The 26,626-nt window shown below is 46.5% G+C and overlaps 1 protein-coding gene and 1 long non-coding RNA gene across 4 annotated transcripts in view; both read left to right on the top strand.

The window, feature by feature from the left end:
* Nucleotides 1–26,626, top strand: part of LOC309380231 — a 290,294-nt gene that overhangs the window by 160,134 nt on the left and 103,534 nt on the right. The gene's annotated exons all lie outside the window — the stretch shown is intronic.
* Nucleotides 1–26,626, top strand: part of CTIF (cap binding complex dependent translation initiation factor) — a 181,361-nt gene that overhangs the window by 58,538 nt on the left and 96,197 nt on the right. For 2 of the 3 annotated variants that reach the window (XM_081929765.1, XM_081929764.1), the window contains exons 2-7: nt 292–504; nt 2,027–2,110; nt 8,579–8,701; nt 11,193–11,266; nt 12,697–12,801; nt 18,318–18,393. In XM_081929765.1, the coding sequence (XP_081785891.1) occupies nt 325–504; nt 2,027–2,110; nt 8,579–8,701; nt 11,193–11,266; nt 12,697–12,801; nt 18,318–18,393 (642 nt within the window). In that variant the 5' untranslated portion in view covers nt 292–324. The remainder of the gene's footprint in view (nt 1–291; nt 505–2,026; nt 2,111–8,578; nt 8,702–11,192; nt 11,267–12,696; nt 12,802–18,317; nt 18,394–26,626) is intronic. The other variant, XM_081929766.1, reaches the window with a different exon arrangement.

Genomic DNA, 26,626 nt, shown 5'->3' with positions numbered 1-26,626 from the left:
CTGTGAGGATATTTGACGGGTCGTTTTTAAATGTTACCTTTTCTAAACTTGTTGTATTTGCTTCTTTGTGTTGTAGGCTCCTTTGGGGGCGGAGGAAGGTTGGATAAAAGTCTAATAAGTGCCCTGTGATATTTGTAAGCAGAGGAGCGGGGAGGTCCTTTAAAATTCTGACAGGCTTTGAGGAGTGCAAGTGAGCAGTTCCTCAGACTTCTCTGTTTTTAAATGCGAATATTGGCTACATAGGTAAAAACCACGTCTTCTCTCTCCTTCTCCTACCCCTCCCGCCCTTAGGCCCCTTCCGCTCTTGGCTCCCGATCCCGAGTGATGGAAAATTCCTCTGCGGCTTCTGCCTCGTCTGAGGCAGGGAGCAACCGTTCGCAGGAAATCGAAGAGCTGGAGCGTTTCATCGACAGCTACGTTTTGGAGTATCAGGTCCAAGGCTTGCTAACGGACAAGACGGAAGGGGACGGGGAGAGCGAGAAAACGCAGTCTAATGTCTCGCAGGTGCGTACAGGTGGGCGAACTTAGACGAGGGGCTGTAAGGTGCAGTGGGGAGAGTGCAACGAATCGGCTGCCATTTGCGATGATGATGATGATGAATGGCATTTACTGTATTTTTCGCTCCATAAGACACACCTAGTTTTTAGAGGGGGGATGCCAGAAAAAAATATTCTTTAAAGGGAGCCTGTATGCATCCCAGGCTCTGCCCAGCGCTCCCTTTCACAAGCCGTGTGGAGCGTGTGTGCGGCGCTTGCAGGCTTTTCCCCAAGGAGCTCTGCGCGGCTCTTTAAAGGGAGCGCAGCTCTTGGGGGCTTTTCTGCGAGGTGGGGGAAGAGACTGAGGGGCTGCCCTTCTCCCTCCTCGGGGAAAAGCCCCCAAGAGCCGCACACACACTCCACACGGCTCTTTAAAGGGAGTGCTGAGCAGAGCCTCCCGCCTGCATTCGCTCCATAAGATGCACACACATTTCCCTTTACTTTTTAGGAGGGGAAAAGTGCATCTTATGGAGCGAGAAATACGGTATATCCTCTCCCCATACGAACTGACCCAGACCCTGCAATCATTGTCTGAGGCCCCTTTTTGTGTGTTCCCTCAGCCAGAGCACCGGAGTGGCAGCAACTCAAGGAAGGGGCCTTTTCTGCAGGGGCTCCCCATTTCTGGAATACTCTCCCCAGGGAGGTTTGCCTGGCGCCTTTATTATACACCTTTAGGCGCCAGGCAAAAACGTTCCTCTTTAAATGCCTTTTATAAATGTATTTGTAGGAAGAAGGTCATTGGCTTGTTTTGGGTTTTCTTTTCGTTTGTATTTGTATTTTATGTTGTGTTGTGAACGGCCCTGTTACCTTCAGATGAAGGATGGTATACACATTTAACAAATAACAACAGCAACAATAATATCCCGCCTTTTTCTCAAGGTGGTTTTCAGCTCACTCTCTCCCCCCCCCCCCTCTGTGAAGCTCCTCTTCCAGCTGTATTATTTATTTCATTTATATCACAACTTTTTCTCCCAAGAAGCTCAAGGTCGTGAGCATGGTTCTCCCCCTCAGCATTTAATCCCCAAAACGACAACCCTGTGAGGTAGGTTAGACTGGGAGGCAGTGACTGGACCAAGGTCACCCAGTGAGCTTCATGGCGGAGTGAGAATTTGAACCCTGGTCCTGGTCCAACACGAACCACTGCTGCCTCTAGAGCAGGGAAACCAGATTTTTTGGGGAGGGGGCTCCAATCCACCCCCTTGTTTAATTTTATCCATTCCCTGCAGCTCCGTCAATTTTAGGCTGTCGATATTCCACAAGTGGCTGACCTGTGGGCAGGCAGGCTAATAAATCTGTGGGGCAGTAACTTTCTGCATAGACTCGCAGCAGGGCTGGTTTAAAATGATTCCCCTTCAATCTCCAGTTTCAAGCTCAAACGAAGTTCATTGTGAAGCTGTTTTCCTCCCAGTTTTACAGCATTTTGTTTCCAGGGTTCCCTCAAAGCAGTTGTTTCACATGGCGCCTTTGTGTCCCATTCTCTTTTGTTTCAGTGGACAGCTGACTGCAATGAGCAGGTAGAAGGCAACCGTTCCTCTTCGCGAGGCAAGAACGTAGCACCTCATAATCAAAACCAGGTAAGGGAAACAGGAACCTTCCGCGAGAAATGTGTGTGTGTCTGTCTGTGTGTTTTGTGGCTTTCTTCCTTGCCTCAGGGTTACACCTCCCAAGACTTGAGATGTCTTGACAGCATAAAATAATGTTCCCCAGAAGGATTTTGAAGCATGACTTTGGGTTCTTGCTGATAACTGCTCACAAACCTTCCCTCTTAAACTGAATTTTCAGTTGCAATGTACGATTTTGGGAAATTTTATTTCCGGGTGATCCTTCTGAAAATGGAAGAAGATAGCTTCTGAAGAAGTCTCGTTTTCAACTACCCTGCTCTGCTATTTGAACTGGGTGGGAGGCAGGATTTTTCCCCCAGCCACAACTCACCAGAACTCAGTTCCAGCACCTCTCAGGTGGGCACCATAGCCATTATAAGAGAATCATTCCTGGTGAGTTCTGGCACCCCTTTTTCTAGAAAAATAGTACTGGTGGGAGCCAGTTTTGAAAGCTGCTTGTTCCTCTGTGTTGCGATCTTCCAGTGTTGCCTATGTTATCCTTAGTTTGCTTTCGAAGCTGTTTGCTAGATCATGAGAAGTTGTTGGACTCTGATACCTGTACTTACTTTGCTACAGAAGCCAAGCTAACGAAATCAAAACAAAAGACCTTACGGCAGTGCGAAACAGCCTTTTCTTAACAGTATTTCATAAACCTTAGCTTGTTTGCAAGCTAACTCTCTGTAAGCCGCTTTTAGGGTTTTTGTAATCAAGAGGTATATAAATCTTATCAAAAAAATCAGGCACCCCCAAACTCGGCCCTCCAGATGTTTTGGGACTACCATTCCCATCACCCCTGACCACTGGTCCTGTTAGCTAGGGCTGATGGGAGTTGTAGTCCCCAAACATCTGGAGGGCCAGGTTTAGGGGTGCATGAACTAAATGAACAAACTTGAGCTACTTAGTTTTGCTGAGGTTTAGCAAAGTTCTCCAACTTCATTAGCTCTTTTGCCAAGCACCCTAACCAGAGGTGTTTCCAGATGTGGAAGATTTAGCAGTGCCCAAATCATTGCTGTTCTGCTTTAAGCTGGAAGTGGAAAGCAGCTCTTTCCAGGCTTCTGAAAACCTGCATCGGAATCATCACTCCTCCTTCCTCCAGCTCCAGCTATTGGGAGAAAGGCAATTTGCACTGGGACCACTGTCCGTGGGGAAAGGGTTAAGTGCTCCCACTCCTCCCCTGCTGCAGTTTGGGAAAGATGGGGAGAAAAAACTAGATATAAAGGCAGTGCTATTTGAGAAGGGCAGAGCTACAGTAATAGATATGATTACTTCAGGGGAGAAACAGATCGTAGGAAAGGACGCAATCTAGGGACCCATTTAAAGCGATATCATGCCACTTTAAACAGTCACAGCTTCCCAGAAAAGAATTGCAGCAAGTACAGTTTGTTATGGGTGCTGTTAGGAGGCCCCTGTTCTCTGCACAGGGCTACAATTCCCAGAGTTTCCTGGGAAGTGGGTTTGACTGTTAAACCACACGGAGAATTGTAGCTCCACGTGGAGAATAGGGGCTACATGGAGGTACCATTTGTTGTGGGATTCAGACTCACTTTGGCCCCGGCAGCAAAGCCAATGAACAGGGGTGATGTGAATTGTAGTCCATCGCCATCTTGAGATGAGAGACAGGGCTCTTGCCCTAGGCTTATCTCTGATTGTGCATCACCTCTGAGAGATCTAGCCTCCATCAGTTTGTCTATTACTGTTACTATTTTTTCTAGGCCATCTAAGCCTTTGGCAGCAAATTCTATATATTACGTTCCACAAATAAATGCAGTGGTACCTTGGTTCTCAAACTTAATCCATTCCAGAAGTCAGTTCCAAAACCAAAGCGTTCCAAAACCAAGACGCGCTTTCCCATAGAAAGCAATGCAAAATGGATTAATGCGTTCCAGATTTTTAAAAGCAACCCCTGAAACAGCAATTTAACATGAATTTTACTATCTAACGAGACCATTGATCCATAAAATGAAAGCAATAATCAATGTAAAGGTAAGGGGACCCCTGACCATTAGGTCCAGTCGTGACCGACTCTGGGGTTGCGCGCTTATCTCGCTCTATAAGCCGAGGGAGCCGGCGTTTGTCCGCAGCCAGCTTCCGGGTCATGTGGCCAGCATGACTAAACCGCTTCTTGCGAACCAGAGCAGCACACGGAAACGCCGTTTACCTTCCCACCACAGTGGTACCTATTTATCTACTTGCACTTTGACATGCTTTCGAACTGCTAGGTTGGCAGAAGAATAATCAATGTACTGTACTATAAAATAAATAAGACAGTATTGTAGATGATAAAAATAAATTTATTTTTTTTTCTTTACCTGCACTGATGATACTCATTGTTTGGGTGGGGGGTGGGATTTTATCCATTTCCAGTCACAGAATCAATCAATTAGTAACTGAACTGGGTTTCCACACAGTCACAAAAACAAATTAACCGAAAATGCCTCAAAAAGAAAAATGCAAAATAAATAGCAAAAACAAAAGCACCAAAAAAACCAAGGCACGGCTTCTGATTGGTGCAGGCACCCCGGAAACAATAGCCGACAGCCGGGTTTTCAGCGTTTGAGAACCAAGGTACTACTGTATTTCGTTTTGTCTGTCCTGAATCTCCTGCCAGCCATTTTTATTGGGTGACCTAAGTTCTAGTATTCTAGCAGAGAGAGACAGAGAACCTTCTCTAATCCTCTTGACTTTTTTCATACCATGCCTAACTTCTAAAACCAGCACCATATCTCACCTGGGTCACATTCCCCCCCCCCCAAAACAAAGGATTGGGCAGCCAGTAGCCCTCCCGATGTCCCTTAACTACACATCCCATCATTGCAGCTCATGAGCCATTCTGGCTGGGGCCAATGGAAGCGGGAGTCCAATAACAACATGCATGTTCTAAATTCAAATGTCTCCGTGTTTTAGAAATGTCTCATTTCTATCTCGAAAACGTTTGTGCTGAGTACTGTCTGTACACCAGAGTTCTGCTATGTCTTTATGGTTTTAAATGGTCTCAGCTTCATGAAGGCAAAGGTGTTCAAAGGCATATGCACACTGCCTTATCATTTTGCCTATCGGAACAAGCAGAGCTTTGAAAAGTGGAATAATTTTTACTGGTGTTATAGATTAATGTTCGCTAGGAGGACTTGCAGTATTTGTATTTCTGCTCATGGGCAGGATTCCTGCTTGATGTGTGTTTCCCCGTGGCATCGAGGCTGTTTTTATGGAACCTTCAGGGATGTTCACATATGAAAGGGTTTATAATCTCTTCAAAGCAGCATTTGTCAACCTGGTGCCCTCCGGGTATTTGGGGCTGCAACGTCCGGCGTTCTCAGCCAGCACAGCTGTGGGCACCAGGTTGGCAAAAGCTACTGCACAGGCAGAGAACCAGTGGACTCCCGTCAGTCTTGACCAGCATGGCTAATGGGCAGGGATCATGGGATTTGTAGTCCACCAACAGGTCCCCCATCCTTGGGACCTTCTTTAAATTTATTAGTGTAAATTTAGAATTTCATACATCACAGAAATCACTTAGAAGGGTACCTGCAACTTTTACTTCATAAATCCATTTTTTAGGAAACTTAACTCTTTTTTTAATGGAAGCTCAAGAGGGGACCTCCTGGCAGTCCTTCTGGATAGCTTTAAGTGTGGGCGACCCTTCCAGCTAAGTGTGCGCATGTGTCTGTCTCTGTTTGTGTGCTTCTCCCGAGTGTGCATTGCATTTAAGTGCTGTTGAACCTTGCTTATCCTATTCCTTCCCAAGCTGGGCTCACCCGAGATCAGTTTTGTTTTAACTTTCAAAGACTTTTAGCCTCCCTGATGGAAGAGGAGCAGTGTACTTTGCTCTCTCAATATAGCACCACCTCAATCTGTTGCTTGGCCAGACAAGATCTGAAATATATATCGTATTTTTCGCTCAATAGGATGCACTTTTTCCCCTCCCAAAATGAAGGGAAAATGTGTGTGCGTCCTATGGAGCGAATGCAGGCTTCAGGAAGCTATCTGCAAGCCTTCGGAGCCCAGCGGGAGTGCCAGCCGGGCTCCGAAGGCTTGCGGATAGCAGCCCAAAGCCTGGGGAGCGCAGTGCTGCGCACCCTGGGCTTCAGGCAGCTATCCACAGTGCTTGCCGCCGCTCCCGGACCTGTTCTGGGGGCTGGGGCCAGGGGAAGCTCAGGCTTCCCCCACCCCAGCCCTGCAGCTAAAAACAAAGCGGCGCACAGCCTCTCCCACTGGCTGTCTTGGCTTCTTTGCTCTTTGGGGCTGGGAAAAAAATAAATTATTTTTCTTTATTTCCCCCCCCAAAAACTAGGTGCGCCCTATGGTCCGGTGCGCCCTATAGAGCGAAAAATACGGTATATATTTAATGAATCGGATCAGTTGCCTTTCTACCAGAGTAGTGCTAACTCCGACTGACAGTGACTGCCTATAAATCTTTTTCTCAGCAGTGAGAATCCTTTTTAGCTGGAGCGGCCAGGCATTGAACTTGGCATGTTATGCATGCAAACCATGTTCTCTGACACTGAGCTACAGGAACATAGGAAGCTGCCTGGTGCACAGTTGAAGCATTGCTGCATCTGGGTCAGTGTCGTCCACACTGACTGGCAGCCGCTGTCCAGGGTTTCATCTCTCTCCCATAGCTCTATGGAAGAGTCTCTGCTTCACACAGCACCCCATATTCAATCCCTGGTGTCACCAGGTAGGGCTGGGGAAAGCTGCTGCCTTAAACCCGGAGAGGTACTGCCAGTTGGTGCGGGCAATATTGGGTTAGATGGACTAATGGTCTGACTTGGTATAAAATCCTACATTCCTAGGCCGAGCTCTGTCAAGGCACCTTTCGACCTGTCACTGCAAAACTTGGGAAGCTGCCTTCTACAAAACCAAGCCCTTGGACCATCCAGTTCAGTATCGTGTGCACTGGCTGGCAGCAGCTGACCAGGGTTTCAGGCAGACATCTCTCCTGGGGATGCTGGGGGTTGAATGTTGGACCTTCTGCTTACCAAACAGGTGTCCTACCACAAAGCTGTGGCCCTTCCTGGCCCCTTCTCTACTCAGAGATTGGAATTATAGTGTTGGAAGGGTACCCTAAGGATCATCTAGTCCAACGCCCCTCGACTGCTTTTTCAAAGCAGTTAATGCATGCATCAGGTTAAGTACTTAATTCGTTCCGGAGGTCCGTACTTAACCTGAAACTGTTCTTAACCTGAAGCACCACTTTAGCTAATGGGGCCTCCTGTGGCTGCCGCGCCGCCGGAGCACAATTTCTGTTCTCATCCTGAAGCAAAGTTCTTAACCCGAGGTAATATTTCTGGGTTAGCAGAGTCTGTAACCTGAAGCGTATGTAACCTGAAGCGTATGTAACCCGAGGTACCACTGTGTAAAGAATTGGTTGCAGATCAGAGACGCCTGCAACACTTCAGGAGTGCTTTTGAGATAAGTGAGCCAGGGAGAATGATGTAAAATTGGGGTTTGGCTTTGCTGCCCAACTCCCTTAAGTCCATGATCTGTCAGAGAAGAATGGATCCAGCCGAAAGCAAGGCAGATCTTCATTTTTCTGTTGCAACAGAGTTCCCTCACCTCTTTCCAAGGAGGGAGAGACTCTGAGCAAAACTGTGCAGTAACCATTAAAGACTTTTGACATTGCCCAACTTCCCCTAAGCCAAAGACCACCCCAAAATCATCATACATACATCCTAGGAGGCGGTTTACAGCAGAAATCCTGTCTGCCAGGATACCTAATAATGGTCGCTGATTGCATTACCTGGGCAGCCTGGCCTTTCTTTTGTGGTGGTTAATACAGTCGTACCTCGGAAGTCAAATGGAATCTGTTCCAGAAGTCCGTTCGACATCCTAAACATTCAGAAACCAAGGCGCGGCTTCCGATTGGCTGCAGGAAGCTCCTGCAGCCAATCGGAAGCCGCGCCAGACGTTTGGGTTCCAAAGAACGTTCACAGACCAGAACACTCGCTTCCGGGTTTGCAGCGTTCGGGAGCCAAAAGGGTCAACTCTCAAGGCGTTTGGGATCCAAGGTACGACTGTATTTTGGTTCCTGAATCCAGTTCACAGGCTCACCCTATTCATACACAAATATGCCCTTAAGATATGATTTCCCCATTTGCCTCGCTTACTGCAGAGGAATATTTGAGGTCCCGTCAGAACGGCTTCAGGGTTGCTCTCCTGTACCTTTTCAGACACATGGGTTATATATTTAGATATGTGTGCATTTATGAATATTCTATATTTGAGACCTTAGAATTCTCAGGACAGACTCCGGTGCAAAATAGTCAGGATTCCTAGTTCAGGATAACAGATGGGTTTCAGATATTGAAGGTGAGCGGTTGTCTCTAGGCACCCCAGACTTAACTCTCTCCCACCTGTTTCCTGCCCTACAAAAAAAAAAAGGCGTTTATTAGCTTTGATAAGTTGCCCTTAACTAAAGTGAGTTGTTGTTTTTGATGTTTCCAGGAAGAGTGGGATCACAGCAGCAGTGGCAGCTCAGGATCCCAGCCTAGTTCAGGCTCCAGGCATGGGTCTGTGTCAAAGTCTGGCGGCCGAGAGAGAAGCAGCCAGTTCAGTCATTCAACCAAGGTATCCTCTAGTGGTTTTGCTGGTGGTGGAAGACAAGACTAGGAAAGCTGGAAGAGATGTCTGGTGGTGGCTGTTCACTGGAGGCCTCATCCTGTAAGGACATGAGTCTTCAGTGTGTGTGTGGCCACATACACACGTTCGAAGCACCGCCGCACCGCTTTATAAATATTCCCCCCCCCCGGAGAATCCTGGGAACTGTAGTTTAAGGGTGCTGAGCGTCGCTAGGAGACCCTCCACCCGTTCCCCTCGCAGAACTACAGTTCCCAGAGCGATACAACAAATCATCTATTCCCAGGAAACTCTGGGAACTGTAGTTCTGTGAGGAGAGAATAAGAGTCTCCTAGCGACACTCGGCGCCCTTAACAAACTACAGCTCCCAGGATTCTTTGGGGGGAAGCAATGACTGTTTAATGTGGTTTGATAGTGCTTTAAATGTGTGCTGTGGATGTAATCTGTGTGGCATAGAAACTGTGGTTGAATGAGTTAAAAAGGGCCCGTGTCCTGTGACCATTAACACCCCACGTTCCTACAGCTTGATAGTAAATTACACATCTGCACACGTTTATACGAAAAGCTATAATTTGTTGGGTTGGCCCAAAATTTAGCTCCCTTTTCCCTTTTTTTTTAAAAAAAAAAAATAATAATAATTAGAGTTTTGCATCGTGCAAACAAGAGAAGGAACTTATTGATTTTGGGGGTGCTGACTGATGGATGGTAGTTAGGAGAGGAAAAGGGCAGCTCCTTAATGCCTGAAAAATGAAACTCCAACTGAACCGCCTTTCTTTTCAGCAGAAAAACAAAATTAGTCCTACAATTCCAGGCTGTCTCTGTCTCTCTCTCTTTTACTGATTTTGTTTTTTAAAAAAATGGACACGAAAAGAAAACATACGGCATCACATGGCGTAAGCTGCAAAGTAAAGTGTATCCATGCAGAAGAACAAGAACTCGTCCAACAAAAATGAATGCGTTTCTTCTCAATAAAATTAACAGAGATCTGGAATGGTTGCTAGCGAGTCACCCCCAACTCTTTTGAGTGGATAGCAAAAGTTTACAGATTTGGATCTTTAAAAAAAAAAATAATCCATAAGTCTACTTTTACGTTAAGTCCAGTTTCAAAATTTCCAAACCATTAACAAGCCAAGCGATAATGAAGGGTGTACTTCTTAAGCCCAGTATTTTGCTATATGGGGATTTTGCTCTTGCAAACAGGTGGCGTCCCATGCTTTTAGACTTTCCCGGGCATCATGAGAGTTTGACTATGTCCACATGCGCTCAGTGTCCTCAGGGAATGCGGCTGCCACAACTGCAATGCGGACGGCTCCTGTGACCAAAATGTTGGGGAAGGTGTTCGTATCATTTGAGTAACACTTGAGTACAGCATTTGCACAGCCCTAAGTGACACTCCCATGTCATGAAGCCTCTCAGCACCCGATAAATCACACACACACAAGAGGAGTTGGCCCTCATTAGCTGTTGTGCTTTGCCTGTGGACTGTGTTTAGTTTGTTGAGAGTCACAAGTTGTTGTGCGGCCCAGCTTTTAGTGTTTCAACAAGCTAGATGTTGTGTTAGCCTCCAAACTGTGAGCCCATCAAAAGGATGATTGTCTGAATGAGAAACTTCCAGCTACAACTGTTGCTGATTAGAACTTATTGCTGATTATCTGTTTTAAGCGTCGCCTGCCGGAGAATAACAGGCCTTCAGTTATATGGTCGCTTCTGGTTTGGGGGGGGGGGGGGAATGAGGGAAATATCCCTGATCTAGCTAGGGCGATCTGCTGCTTTAACTCTCTTCATCTTCCAATTCACTCCATGAACGACAAGGGCTGATTAAATCTGTGCTGAGCCATGTTGTCTATGTACTCTGGAGTAGGTTTCGGTTACAACCCATTTATCAGTTTTATTCCCAGTTCACTGTCCAAACTCATCTCAGTTTCATTGGCTCACACTGTTTCTGTGGAACTGAGATTCGGCAATGGCATCTCACAAGAAGACCAGGGTGAATGCTCTGCAATAAAGATCATTATTTTCATGTATTAGATTTGTATATACCGTATTTTTCGCCCTATAGGATGCACTTTTCCCCCTCCAAAAATGAAGGGGAAATGTGTGTGCATCCTATGGGGCAAATCCAGGCTTCGGGAATCTATCCGCAAGGCTTGGGAACTCGGCGGGAGTTCCCGCCGGGCTCCCAAGGCTTGCGGAAAGCAGCCTGTTCTGGGGGCTGGGGTCGGGGGAAGCTCGGGCTTTCCCCGACCCAGCCCCGAGCCTGGGGGGTGGGGAAAATAATTTTTTTTCTCTTTATTCCCCCCCCCCAAAAAAAATCTGGGTGCGCCCTATGGGCCGGTGCGCCCTATAGGGCGAAAAATACTGTAAGCAAACTTTGTGCAGTAAATGGGTAATCTGAAAGCGCTCTCCGTTATTTCAGGCAAAGTTGCATGGTAGACGTGTCGTTCTGCTTGAAAGTAATGAAGATTTTACACCTTCTTTTTAGAACGGCAACAAAGACAATTCCCTTGACATGCTGGGAACAGATATCTGGGCAGCCAATACCCTCGAGTCCTTCAGGTCAGTTCACCTCTTAAAATGTCACCATACCACCTGCATTTCCATTCAGCTACCTGCTAATTTTTTCCACTTGCTTCTAAACCTCTTAATCTCACTGCTGTACAGTGTTCTACCATTACAGTTGCAATATCTATTCTGGTTTATGATGATTGCTGGCAGGAAGCAAACGTAAAATTCTCAGCTCCAGGCCATCTGCCTTGATGAGCATCCTAATGCTGTTTAGTTCTACAAGCTGGGTTTTTGCCTTTATATAACATTTCAGTTGATTATTAAAATCAGTCAGATTGCCTCTAAAGCTTTTTTTTTTCCCTGCAGAGAGGCAGGCACTAAAATAAGATGCCCTAATAAAATTAGGCAAGATACCTTTTTGGAAAATCTTCACTATTTTTGTTCATAGAAATTATTCTAAGATGCCACCTGGTGGTTTTTAGAAGAAGCAATCTCCACTTCTCACACCAAAGCAAATGCTACTTGTAAGGTGGTAAAGGTAAAGGGACCCCTGAGCATTAGGTCCAGTCGTGGCCGACTCTGGGGTTGCAGCACTCATCTCGCTTTACAGGCCGAGGGAGCCGGCATACAGCTTCCAGGTCATGTGGCGGGCATGACTAAGCCGCTTCTGGTGAAGCAGAGCAGCGCACGGAAACGCCATTTACCTTCCCGCCAGAGCAGTACCTATTTATCTACTTGCACTGGCATGCTTTCAAACTGCTAGGTGGGCAGGGGCAGGGATCGAGCAATGGGATCTCACTCCATCGTGGGGATTTGAACCACCGACCTTCTGATCGGCAAGCCCTAGGTTCTGTGGTTTAACCCACAGCGCCACCTGCATCCCTGTAAGGTGGTAAAGGTAAAGGGACCCCTGACCATTAGGTCCAGTCGTGGCCAACTCTGGGGTTGCGGCGCTCATCTCGCTTTATTGGCCGAGGGAGCCGGCGTACAGCCTCCAGGTCATGTGGCCAGCATGACTAAGCCGCTTCTGGCGAACCAGAGCAGCACACGGAAATGCCGTTTACCTTTCCGCTGGAGCGGTACCTATTTATCTACTTGCACTTTGATGTGCTTTCGAACTTCTAGGTTGGCAGGAACTGGGACCAAGCAACGGGAGCTCACCCCATTGCGGGGATTCGAACCGCTGACCTTCTGATCGGCAAGTCCTAGGCTCTGTGGTTTAACCCACAGTGCCACCTGCGTCCCTGTAAGGTAGTACCTACTGCAAAATAAATAGGCACCAAGGAACAAGTGGCTATGCTCATCTAGTCCTCATTTGCCCACAGCAGTCTAATAAAAGCACATGAGGTTGGTGGTTCATTCAACTCCCAAGTGCCCTGTTCAGTAGATCCCTGCACAATTTTAAAAATCATTTTGTGGTGTGTGTGCGATTCAACTGCTCTGTGTCTCATCCCCTCTTTCGCTCTCTCTCTTCTTCCTAGCGGTGCCACCTGGGACTTGCAACCTGAAAAACTTGACTTCACCCAATTCCACAGAAAGCTCCGCAACCCCCCCAAGCATCCCCTCCCACACATAGACAGAGAAGGGTGAGTAGGACGCCGGGCTTTGTTTACTTTCTGGTTGGGAGGCAGGAAACCCCAAGACCATTGGAAGAGAAGCCCTGCTGGGTCGTCCTAAAGGCCCGTCTCGTCCAGCGTCAACCAGGAGCCCCCAAATGAGAAGGACATAAAAATAGCCTGCTAGATCAGGGCCAATGGCTTACCTGGCCCAGCATCCTGTTCTGACCGTGACCAGCCACACGCCTATGGGGTTGCAAGGAGAACATGAGCGCAATGACAGCTTCCCCTTCTATGGTTTCCAGCAATTCAGAAGCATTTCTGCCTCCAGCTACCGTATTTTTCGCTCCATGAGACGCACTTTTTCCCTCCTAAAAAGTATTGGAAATGTGAGAGCGTCTTATGAAGCGAATGGTGCTGCGCAGAGAGGTAGATCTGCGCAGCGCCCCTTCAGCGAAGCGGGAGGAGGAACGGAGCCCCTTCTGTTCCTCCTCCCGCTTCGCTGAAGGGGTGCTGCGCAGCTCTCCCTCTCAGCCCAATGCCTCTCCTGTGAAGGAGAGGCGCTGTGCAGAGAGAGAGAACTGCACAGTGCCCCTTCAGCGACGCGCCTGTCATGCGAAGCTGGAGGAGGAACAGAAGGGACTTCTGTTCCTTCTCCGGCTTCGCTGAAGGGGTGCTGCGCATTTCTCCCTCTCAGAGAGGGAGAACTGTGCAGCGCCCCTTCAGTGACGCGCCTGCCCTGGCTTTTGACTTAGCCGCACACAGTCTCTTCGGGCAGAGGGAGCCTTCATCCCGCTGCCCTGAAGATGCTTGGCGCAGTTATCCCAGAAGCCAGAACAGCCATAGACTATCCCAGAAGTGAGATCCCTCTTGCTGTTCTGTCTTCTGGGATTCAGAATTTTTTTTTCTTGTTTTCCTCCTCCCAAAACTAGGTGCACCTTAGGGTCTGGAGCGAAAAATATGGTAGTAGCCATCGATAGCCCTCTTTTCCTTCAATGACAGGACACAAGTCCACCATCACTCTTCCCTCTTGAACTATCCAGCAACTGTTATGGTCGGCTGCTTCAAGGATTCCTATAGCAGTAACAAGTGGGGGACCCTTAGCCACATTTGTGGTGTTTCAGCAGCCTCTAAGAGCCTCCTGCGCAAGGTGTCCGCGACTCAAGGCAGGAGTTTGTTTAGAGCTCATAGAGGAAGAGAAGAGGTTTCAGGAGAAAGGCAATTCACTATTTCCCCCCCCCCCCCATCCAGTCCTCTCTAGCTGTGCTTCCAGGCTTGAACATAACCATATAATTTAAGGTGCTGGTTTTGACCTTTAAAGCCCTATACGGCCTAGGTGTACCTATGGGACCTCCTTTCCTGGTATGTCCCGCGGAGGACCTTAAGGTCCACAAATGACAACATTTTGAAGGTCCCAGGTCGCAAGGTGGTTGGATTGGTCTCAACTAGGGCCAGGGCCTTTTCAGTACTGGCCCCGACTTGGTGGAACGCTCTGTCACAAGAGACTAGGGCCCTGTGGGACTTGACATCTTTCCGCTGGGCCTGCAAAACAGAGCTGTTCCGCCTGGCCTTTGGTTTGGACTCAGTCTGACCCTTATGTTTCCCCCCCCTTCTGGTTTTGATCTATGGGCTACTTTTAAAATGAGGCTGCATTTTAAATTGCATTTTAACCTGTACTGTATTTTAAATTGGTTTTTTTCCCTCCCTATTATGTTTTTACTGTAATTTTACTGGTGTTTACTGAGCCTGGCTCTGGCCAGGGAGGGCGGGCGGGGTATGGATAAAATTTATTACTATTACTATTATTATTATTGATGGAGGGTGGTTTCTGGAGATGCAGAAAGGGTAGAAGTATCATTTTTTACTTTCCACTGCTCCTGAAACCTTATTTCTATCATGGGCAGAGAAGGGCTCAAGGCACACACGTCTCTGACCCTAATCCTGCTCGCATGAGACTGTGCATTGTTAGGGGTTCAAACAATACAACCTCCCCTCTATTTTCCTACCCCGCCCCCACTGACATCCACATCATTCCACAGGTGCTAGAAACTTGTTTTGCGTAGATCCTCGTTGGGCCGTTTGATTTTTATTTATTTTTTTGCACCCAAACTGGTGGTAGGGTGCCAGACCACCCGAGTTCAGTATTAGGGGGTGATGGTAAAGGTAAAGGGACCCCTGACCATTAGGTCCAGTCGTGACCGACTCTGGGGTTGTGGCGCTCATCTCGCTTTATTGGCCGAGGGAGCCGGCGTACAGCTTCCGGGTCATGTGGCCAGCATGACTAATCCGCTTCTGGCGAACCAGAGCAGCGTACGGAAACGCCGTTTACCTTTCCGCCAGTGTGGTACCTATTTATCTACTTGCACTTTGACGTGCTTTCGAACTGCAGGAGCAGGGACCGAGCAACGGGAGCTCACCCCTTTGCGGGGATTCGAACTGCCGACCTTCTGATTGGCAACTCCTAGGCTCTGTGGTTTAACCCACAGCGCCACCCGCGTCCCTGATTATAACATTAGCAGAGTGTAAATTATTACGTGCCTTTGTTTTAAGAAAAAAGAAGCAGCATGAAAAACGTTTGGTCTCTTGGGTTGTCAAGACAAATACCACATCCCACTTCATAGAGAGAAAAGCGAGGAGTGGACAATGTTGAACTGCCCAAGGCTGCCCTGTGCAATTTGTTCCAACACATTTCCAGGCAGCTAGGAAGCTAGAGACCTGTTTAGAAAATCCTATTGAAATGGAAGGTGTGAGCTTTTCAAGCACCTAAATTCTGCACCCGGTACAACAACCTTGTGCTTTGTCGTGTCCTTCTGCAGAATTGTGGCATTCAGGCAGCCTTTCGTATAGAATATAGAATCCTTTTGTGCTACTGAAACTTTAAGGTACAACAGCTTAAGCAGGTGGTTGCTTCAAAGTCTCATCCTGGGGTGGGTTTTTAGAATCCTTTCACATCAAAGACATTGGGTCAACAAGTGTTAATCCAGCGTGGAAACGCCATTGAATCCAGTTTCTGCTTTTGTTCCGAAGGAAACGGACGCATGCAACCCGGGGAAAAGGTTTAGGTTTTTCTGGTTTGTGTTATATCATCACCATGAGTTCCATAGAAATCCACATTGCCCATTGTTTAATGATGAATAACAGTGGATCTTACTTTTCTGCAAATATGCGGTCCATGTGGCATTGAAACTCCTAGCAGTCGTATTTTTGTTGGACTCTTGCTGTTTAAAGAGATTGCAGTAAGCCTTCCTGACCCTTTGTACAGGCTACAAATAGGTACACATGTTTCCATGGGCATCTCTACATTCCAGATTTAAAGGGACTTGCTAAAAAGTCTCTCCCCTCCCCACTTCCACAATGAACCCTGGGAAATGTAGTTTGGTTGGGAGGGAAGTATCTTTAATAGAGAAACTGCATCACCTGGCCAAATAGTTTCCAGGATAATTTCAGGGGAAGTTGTGTAAGCTTGCAGTGTAGATCTTGTTTATTTGCTTACAAGGCCCTAGAGTGATGTACAGTGATACCTTGGTTTACAAACTTAATCCGTTATAGAAGTCCGTTCTTAAACCGAAACTGTTCTTAAACCGAGGTGTGCTTTCCCTAATGAGGCTTCCTGCCACTATTGCCCTTCCACCATTCGGCTTCCGTTCTTAGACTGAGGTAAAGTCTGCAAACCGGGACACTACTTCCGGTTCTGTGGAGTTCGTAAACCGAATACAGTGGTACCTTGGGTTACATACGCTTCAGGTTGCATATGCTTCAGGTTACAGACTCCACTAACCCAAAAATAGTACCTTAGGTTAAGAACTTTACTTCAGGATGAGAACAGAAATCGTGCTCCGGCGGCGTGGCAGCAGCAGGAGGCCTCATTAGCTAAAGTGGTGCTTCAGATTAAGAACAGTTTCAGGTTAAGAACGGGCCTCGGAATGAATTAAGTTCTTAACCCGAGGTACCACTGTAGTTCCTAAATAGGGCTGTTCTTAAACTGAGGTACCACTGTACATCAATGCAAATAGTAAAGCAAGGTTGAATACAATCCTGTAACTCTTTAAGTTACAATAGGAGAAAGGCAGCATTAAGTTATTTGTCACTTCCATACAAAATCCAACTGCAGGAGTTCATTTAACTTTTAACTTCTCCTCCCAAAACTTGCTGAGATTTTTTCTTATTAAAAAAAAAATGTAATGAAGTGGTCAGATGAACCTTTAAATGTGCCCAAAGTGTACATGCTTCTCAATGCTGGTACTTCTGCACTTCACCTGGAATTTTTTTGTCACGGCTGTTTACAGGGAAAGCAGCCAAAAAGGCCCTTCTCTGCGTACCTTTGCTGGGCTCTCCCTCTGCGTGCGATAAGCTCCCCTTCCTGCTATGTTATTTATGTCACTCATACCCCAACCTTTTTCGCCCAGGAGCTCAGGAATCGTATAAATGGTTCCTCCTCTCCTACCTCTGTGAGATATGTAAGGCTGAGAGGCAGTAAACCGGCTCAAGGTCACCCCAGTCAGCTTGGTGGCTACCTTGGAGATTCAAACTGCTGTCTCCTGGGTCCTAGTCCAGCACTCTTAACTCAAACTGCAACTGCCTGCAATGAGCTTATTACTATTCTCTTCAGCTGCTATGATTTCTTTTGGGAATGTGTTATCGTGTCACAATGCGACGTTGGTACGCATCTCAGCAGCTGAAAGCCAAGTTGGTTAATTTATTTAATTTATTAAATCTGTATACTGCCCTTTGTCCGTAGATCTCAGGGGTGCAGTTCGCAGCACAGATTTACGTATAAGCTAAACAAGCTATAGCTTAGGGCCCCACTCTCTTGGGCCCCCCCAAAAAAAATTAAAGGAAAAAAGCCTGGATGTACACTTCCAAAATATAAGATAAAAAATAAATAAAATAAAACCTACTTACAGCAACAGTGTTTTGTGTTGTGTAGGCTCCTATGATGTAAGTAATGGGCCCTGCCTTCTAGCCTGCTCCCTAAAATAATCACTGGTTTGCTCATTTCTATATACAGGGTGCCTACATTCTGCATATGCAAATGGCTTTAGATACCTATTAGGTCCATAAATTACCATATAGCATATATTCAACATAAAAAACAGTGACAATTCGTTGTTGAAAAAGGACAGCTGGACATATAAAGGGCCCCATTACCTTCAGTAGCTTGGGGCCTCATCAAACCTAAATCCAGCCCTGCATAGAAAGACAATATAAAAACCACAAAACGCATAATAAAAATAAGAACACAAATGAACAATCCCCCACCTCACCTTTGAAAGGGTATCGGATGTGGATCAGCCAGAGGCCTGGCGGAAGAGGAACATTTTCATGTAAGGTGGATCGTTAAGATGTGGAAATGAAAATTGGAACCGTGGAGGGGCGTGGAGAAGAAGAAAGATCTTTCGGCATTTGCCATTTAGGAGAAACACCTGCCGGAGTTTTGTTTTGTGTTGTTTGTCACTCCTTTGTGACAAACCATGAGCCGCCAGCCTGTGCATGAACACATTTTTGCGCACGGTGTTCATTCTCCCCTTTGTCTGTCCCTGACTCAGGATCGGAAAAGGGAAGAGCGAGGACGGAGATGGAATCAACCTCAACGACATAGGGAAGGTTCTCCCAGCCTGGCAGGTGAGTCTTTTCCCAGATCTCCTTTGTACAACTTGTTCTGTCTGCTTGACACCCAAACGGGAGAGCCATTCGTCTCCCAAGCTCCCAACTGTGTCTCAAATATGCTTGGTCTCTGGCTGTTCAGACCAAGAACCATTCCTTGCTGTCGTTGGAGCATTATGCTCTATAAAGGGCTTTTTTTCTTTTCATTGTCTAAATTGCACTTATGGATTTTTGAGTTTGATGTAAGAATACACACAGCACATTTGGTATTTGCAGAATGAAGCCCATGTAGGGGTTGCATCAAACACATCACTGGGCTAATGGATGAAATCAGTTATAAGGGGTATAAATATTCTTACTACCCTTGAGTTGTGGACTTAGAGGAGCACAGGGTCAATTTTCACACAGAAGTGAGGACTGAGAGTCATTAGTGAGTTAAAATAAAATTATAAGGAGGTAATTGCTTTTTAATAAAAATTGTGTTTTTTAAAAAAAATGTGATTTGTATAAATATATCCTGTCTGCAATATTTTCCACAGGGGTGTGGGCATGATATATTATTAAAAGCAGTGCTTTTAAAAAATGTTTAGAGGTACTCTCATTTTCCTACTCATATTGAAATACTGCCCCTCAATGAGGCCAAACTTAGATTCACAAAATGTTTAGGGGTATGCGTACCCCTGCGCCCCGCCCCCAGAAAAAAAGGCACTGATTAAAAGTATTCTAATTTACATATATTTTTTAAGAATTTGCCCTCTGAGCCCAGGCACAAGAAGATGCCCCTTTCCTGTGTTACGTGGCTGAAAGGCTCCTGGCATGTTTTCTTAAACGCATCTGTTAGGAACAGTCTCCACAATATCAAGGTTTTGGGGCAACTGTTATCTTTGTACTTCCTTGCTGTGGTGCAGTCAGAAACTTGGCAGGTACTGCCGGCCAGGACAGCTGGATATTCTGAATACATGGATGTCAGATTATGCACAGTATCTGCTTCTCAGCGCTGTAGAGGCTCAAAAGATTGTCGGTTGTTAGCGAGTCGTGTCGAGGCCGCAGTTTCTTCGCAAAGTTTTCGGTACTTTTTTGTATTTTCATTTCTTTTTTTAATTTTTATTTTATTAAAATAATTCAACATTAATTCAACATTAAATATTACGAATATACAGACAAACATACATTTCATACAATCCTTAAAAATATTCATATATAACCACACTCAATCCCACACATACCTCCTTTTCCCACCACCATCCCTCACCCCTCACCCTACCCTTGTCTTAGACTTCCAATCTACTCAATTGCAATTTCTTTCCACTTCTATTACTTTCTTTCACACACTTTTAAACCAACTTTCTACTTCTTTTCCTGTTACACATTGTTATCCATTTTATGTAGTACAGTGGTACCTCGGGTTACATACGCTTCAGGTTACAGACTCCACTAACCCAGAAATAGTGCTTCAGGTTAAGAACTTTGCTTCAGGATGAAAACAGAAATCATGCTTCAGCAGCACGGCAGCAGCAGGAGGCCCCATTAGCTAAAGTGGTGCTTCAGGTTAAGAACAGTTTCAGGTTAAGAACGGACCTCCGGAACGAATTAAGTACTTAACCTGAGGTACCACTGTATTTCAGTATTTGTAACGGAACTTATTTATTCTAATAGGAGTTCTGATTTTTGTATTTTCATTATAAGTACAAATCACATAAAGTGGGGAGCGCTCTTTAAACTCTGCCGCTCTCTCTTCAATCCATACCAAAACTACCGCGTCAAAAAAATATCCACAACAAGAATTGAAGCACTGGGGCTGGCAGGAGACTGGAGGATGTGTGGGAAAACCGTGGCTGCTGCTGTGCTACCCCACAAATCGGCTGCTAGTTGGGGAGGCTGAGCAGTGTAAACAAACCCCCCCCCTATGCCTATGGTCTCTTTGGGGGCTTCCTCTGCCCTCACTTCTTCAGGCTCCGGGGAGAGTCCCCTTGTGAACCACAAGGACTTTCCAGCTCCCTCCCGCCATTTCCAGGTACGAATTGAATTGCTTGATTATTTCCCGTGCATCTACACGGTCGCAGGTGAATTAGAATGTGTAACAGTGGGGGCGATGCCTGTACCCGATGTTCATTTAGTGCCTTGAATTCATTCCTTGGTATCCATCGCCCCGCAGAGGTCAAAAGCTTTGAATCGGATGGGTAAATGGGGGACAAGCGCTCCTTCAAACAAAAACACGGTGCCTGCAGCTCCACTTGCGCCCTCGGAGACATCTGGTGCCAAGAACAGCCCACCCCTAAAAAATATTGACATTCAGAAAAAAAGTATTCAGTTGCAGAGAATAGGCCAGATTGTGGTGTGGGCTGGATTGCAGGGTGTGTGTGGTGCCAAGCACAGTTTCCCCCCCCCCCCAGTTTGCAAATGCTCACAGCACCCCAGAAATGTTGGCAACCCCTGTTGTCATGGGACGAAGGTGGCATTGTGGTCTAAACCACTGAGCCTCTTGGGCTTGCCGATCAGAAGGTCGGCGGTTCGAATCCCCGCGACAGGGTGAGCTACCGTTGCTCTGTCCCAGCTCCTGCCAACCTAGCAATTTGAAAGCACACCAGTGCAAGTAGATAAATAGGTACCGCTGCGACGGGAAGGTAAACAGTGCTTCCATGCACTCTGGTTTCCATCACGGTGTTCCGTTGCACCAGAAGCGGTTTAGCCATGCGGCCACATGACCTGGAAAGCTGTCTGCGGACAAACACCGGCTCCCTTGGCCTGAAAGGTGAGATAAGCGCCGCAACCGCATAGTCGCCTTTGACTGGACTTAACTGTCCAGGGGTCCTTTACCTATCTATCTATCATCTATCTATCTATCTATCTATCTACCATCCAAGATCATATTTATGCTGCAGCCTTCATGTTGTCTTTACGCCAGTTTTCCTGCCGCAACGCCCCTCAAAGGATCCTGGGAATTGTAGTTGGGAATCACTGTGACTTCCGGTACAGAGACCTGTGCCCTCTCTGACGGAAGTACAGTTTTCAAAGTTCCCTGAGGAGCAGGAGTGACCGCTGAACATACTTGAGGCCTATACTCAGAACATATTTTGCACTGCCGTTCTCTTAAGTTGAACGGTCAGTTTTGGAGCGGATGTTGTGCCATCTGGCGGCCATTGGTGGAAGGACACCCTCCTGTAGCAGAGTCATCTGACTGAAAACCTGAAGAAGTGGTGCCAGACTCCCTTTTGTTTCGTTGCATTTTATTATTATTTATTCAACTTATATCCCTCCTTCCTTCCAAAGGAGCTAGTGAAAGACACCATAGACTTTTCAGCTGGTTAGCTCAATTGGTTAGAGCATGGTGCTAATGACACCAAGGTTGGGACAACTGCATATTACTGCATTGCAGGGAGGTTGGACTAGATCAGGGGTCAGCAAACTTTTTCAGCAAGGGACTGGTCCACTGTCCCTCAGACCATGTGGTGGGCTGGACTATATTGGGGTGGGGGGGATGAGCGAGTTCCTATGTCCCACAAATAACCCAGAGATGCATTTTAAATAAAAGCACACATTCTACTCATGTAAAAACACACTGATTCCCAGACCATCCGCAGTCCAGATTGAGAAGGCGATTGAGCCGGATCTTAGTTTGCCTACTCATGATCTAGACCAGCGGTTCTCAACCTGTGGGTCTCCAGAGGTTGTTGGACTACAACTCCCATCATCCCTGAGCTCTGGCCTTGCTAGCTAGGGGTGATGGGAGTTGTAGTTCAACAACATCTGGGGAGCGTACTCTCTTATTTTATTTTGTCAGTCTGACTTAGATGGGATATCCTCTCCCTTCCTGCCTTTTGCAATTATCAGAGAGTGGGATATATAGAGTCTATGTAAAAGACTATGTATGGGACGTGGGTGGCGCTGTGAGTTAAACCACAGAGTCTAGGACTTGCCAATCAGAAGGTTGGCGGTTTGAATCCCCGTGACAGGGTGAGTTCCCATTGCTCAGTCCCTGCTCCTGCCAACCTAGCAGTTCGAAAACACGTCAAAGTGCAAATAGATAAATAGGTACTGCTCCGGTGGGAAGGTAAACGGCATTTCTTTGCGCTGCTCTGGTTCGCCGGAAGCAGCTTAGTCATGCTGGTCACAGGACCCGGAAGCTGTACGCCGGCTCCCTCAGCCAATAAAGGGAGATGAGCGGCGCAATCCCAGAGTCGGCCATGACTCGACCTAATGGTCAGGGGTCCCTTTACCTTTACTTTTACCTTTATGTGAAAGAATATTTTCAAAAAATCAATCCATTGGCAGGTATTGATTGAGCTTTGGCGTGTAAATAGGATCATTTTATAAAATAAAATTTATAGTAAGTTAAATAACATGGAGAAAGTAAAGTTTAAGCGCGTTTTTAAGGAATTTAATCCGGGAATCCAAGGGGAGGATCGGAGGTCTTGTCAGATTTAATCACAAATGGGTGTACAAAGCAAGTATTAGTTAAAGAATGAATAATTGTTTGTTGTTTATTTCTTATTTTGCCTATAACATCTATTGTACATTTATGTTGCAAAGTTTTCAACCAAGTTAGCATTCAAAAGGGGGTGGGATGTTGTTGGACTACAACTCCCATCATCCTTTGCAATGCTGCCCGGGGAGCTGGAGGTCGACTGGTTGGAAAAGGCTGGTCTGCGCAGTGTGGCGCACTAAACGCACTTCATGCAGTGGCGCTGTGGTTTAAACCACTGAGCTTCTTGGGCTTGCTGATCAGAAGGTCAGCGGTGCGAATCCCCGCGACGGGGTGAGCTCCCATTGCTCTGTCCCAGCTCCTGCCTACCTAGCAGTTCGAAAGCACGCCAGTGCAAGTAGATAAATAGGTACCGCTGTGGTGGGAAGGTAAATGGCGTTTCTGTGCGCTGCTCTGGTTTCGGTGTTCCGTTGCTCCAGAAGCGGCTTAGTCATGCTGAACACATGACCCGGAAAAACTGTCTGCAGACAAACGCCAGCTCCCTCGGCCTGTAAAGCGCTGCAACCCCAGAGTCATTTGCGACTGGACTAGTCCTCTAGTCCCTCTTTGTTTCAGGCACCCCTGCAGTTATTTTGATAAATACGCAGTTCCATCCAAGACTGTTAGAGTAAGGCAGCATTTCCCAAAACGGTCAATTGTTGACTCACTGGGGTCAGTAGAAGGGGGGGGTGGGTTTAAAAGGAGGTTCAAAATGGCCTGTAGAGGAAATGAAGTTTAGGAGGTACAAAATATGTATTTAGGAACTATGAGCCTCAGAAATAAAGGGCAGTATATTTTATAAAACGATTCCACAATACAATATTCTCAGACAGACAGACTGCAAAATTCTTTTCTTGCCTTTTATGGCGTCTAATAATGGCGATTTGATTTTATATTGATATTTCTTGAATTTGCTTTCTTTACATTCCTAAGAACCTGGGCTGGGGTTGATAATAATTTTATAAGCCTGTCAAAGGAGTCAATGAACGCCTAGAATTTGTGAAATCCTGAGCTGGCTGCATTTCTTATTGGGAACCAGGAGGTGGCAGCAGATACCCACCCTCTGACTTATCCTGCCACTGTAATGTCCTGGGTGCATTCCGTTCTACAGAATGTGCGGTATGACAAAAAATATGAGTGTGCTTGGAATCGTACGCAAAGATTACAAGAATGCATTTATTTCTTTTTTTCAAATGGGGAGGGTGCAACAGGTCGTCTCTTCAGAATCCTTTCAAGCAAATAATAAATGCAGTTTTTAGGTTGCGCCATTTGCAGAATACTTCATTAAGCAGCACTTAATGAAACAAAACCTGGTGAACTGATTTGACAGGGCTTGGTCAAGTTTCAGTGTGTTTCAATGAATTATTATTATTATTATTACCCACCCATATGACTGAGTTATTAGTCCCAGGGCCGGATTTAGGTTTGATGAGGCCCTAAGCTGCTGAAGGTAATGGGGCCCCTTTATATGTCCAGCTGTCCTTTGTCAGCAACAAGTTGTCGCTGTGTTTTTTTGTGTTGAATATATGCTAGATGGTAATTTATGGACCCAATAGGTAGCTAAAGCCATTTGAACGTAACAAAATATGTATTTTATCAAAGTAATTGTTGAACTGAAATACAATTAAGAAGTAGTACAGTGGTACCTGGGGTTACATACGCTTCAATTTACATACCCTTCAGGTTACAGACTCTGCTAGCCCAGAAATAGTGCTTCAGGTTAAGAACTTTGCTTCAGGACGAGAACAGAAATCGTGTTCTGGCGGCGGGGCAGCAGCAGGAGGCCCCATTAGCTAAAGTGGTGCTTCAGGTTAAGAACAGTTTCAGGTTAAGTACAGACCTCTGGAACGAATTAAGTACTTAACCCGAGGTACCACTGTATATTAATAGTGAAAATTTGGGGTGTCCCAAGAGAGTGGGGCCCAAAGCTATGGCTTGTTTAGCTTATATGTAAAGCCCTATGTGGCCTAGGACTCACGTCCCTACGGGACCGCCTCTCCTGGTATGCCTTGCGGAGGGCCTTAAGGTCCACAAATGACAACATTTTGGAGGTCCCAGGTCGCGAGGTGGTTAGGTTAGTCTCAACTAGGGCCAGGGCCTTTTCAGTACTGGCCCCGACTTGGTGGAACGCTCTGTCACAAGAGACTAGGGCCCTGCGGGACTTGATATCTTTCTGCAGGGCCTGCAAGACAGAGCTGTTCCACCTGGCCTTTGGTTTGGACTCAGTCTGACCCTTATGTTTCCTTGCCCTTATGGTTTTGTTTAATGGGCTACTTTTAAAATGAGGCTGCATTTTAAATTGAATTTATCCTGTATTTTAAATTGGGGTTTTTTCCTATTATGTTTTTACTGTAATTTTACTGTTGTTAGCCGCCCTGAGCCCAGCTCTGGCTGGGGGGGGGGTATAAATAAACAATTTTTTTATTATTATTATAATTGTTGTTGTTGTTGTTATTAAATCCGGCACTGATTATTTTCTTCCCACAAAAACATAGATTCAGCTTGCAATTTATCCTCAGGGAAAGGGGTTTTTTTAAGGGTGCACCTCCCACAGGCTGCAGCAGAGGGCGATGTGGCTTTTCCAATGGAAGGTGAGCTGGCAGCTGGACGCTGGCAGAGAGGTTCTCCCCTCCCCTCGCAAAGCTAAACAGAGCTCTCTGGAGAGGAAGCTGCCCGTGTCGCTTTTCCCAAATAGTGAAATATAGCATGTGTTAGTAGCAGCCTTTCTATACAACATCCTGAACAAGGGTCAGGGCGCACGCTCTTCCCGCCAAAGTCAAGGCGGCTGACCTCAGGCTTTCCCAAGCGAAAGGAGCCCTGCTCTGCGGAGGCAAGACCCAGCCTGGCACGAGATCCTGGCTCTCGGGAAAGGGGGGGGGGAGCGAGAGCCGCAGGGAAATGCATTCACGCCGTTTGTCATCCATGTGTATGTGTGAGAGGGAGAGAGCTTTGCAGCTGACTGCCCTTCCTCCCATTGCCTGTCCTGCCTTCTGGGAAGCTTTCTAGAGAAATGGCTGGCCACTGTGCTTGGACCATATTGCTTCCAGCTTAGGAGTGGGTGAATTGCTTATACAGTGGACACTCGGGCTGCAAACGTGATCCGTGTGGGAGGCACGTTCGCAACCTGCAGCACCGCGTCTGTGCACGCGCGGGTTGCGGTTTGGTGCTTCTGCACATGCACAAAGTGCAATTTAGTGCGTCTGCACATGTGCAAAGTGCCCAAAACCAGAAGTAACCCGTTCCGGTACTTCCGGGTTTTGGTGTGTCTGTAAACCGAAAACGCACAACCTGTAACCCGAGGTGTGACTGTATCAGGAAAGTTAGATTCCAGAGAGAGACAGACAGACTGACTGACTCTAGGCTGCAGAGACAGTGAATCTTTAGGGCTGCAGGGTTGTGATTTGATCTGATATTATTCCATCATTCACAAGCATCACCTAGGATAGCCAGTGGTCAAGAATGATGAATGTTGCAATGTTGGGCTACAGATTATCATTATTTAATGATAATAATGATGATGATGATGATGATGATAATAATAATAATAATAATACCCTGCCCATCTAACTGGGTTTCCCCAGCCACTCTGGGTGGCTCCCAACAGAATATATAAAAAACTGACAAATCATCCATCATTAAAAGCTTCCCTAAACAGGGCTGCCTTCAGATGTCTTCTAAAAGTCAGATTGTTTATTTCCTTGACATCTGATGGGAGGGCGTTCCACAGGGCAGGTGCCACTACCGAGAAGGCCCTCTGCCTGGTTCCCTGCAACCTCATTTCTTGCAGTG

This window comes from Podarcis melisellensis (assembly GCF_964234715.1).
Source record: "Podarcis melisellensis genome assembly, chromosome: 11".
NCBI lineage: Eukaryota > Metazoa > Chordata > Lepidosauria > Squamata > Lacertidae > Podarcis > Podarcis melisellensis.
The sequence above is the reverse complement of the archived record's forward strand: the minus strand, read 5'-3'. Positions and strand labels throughout refer to the sequence as shown.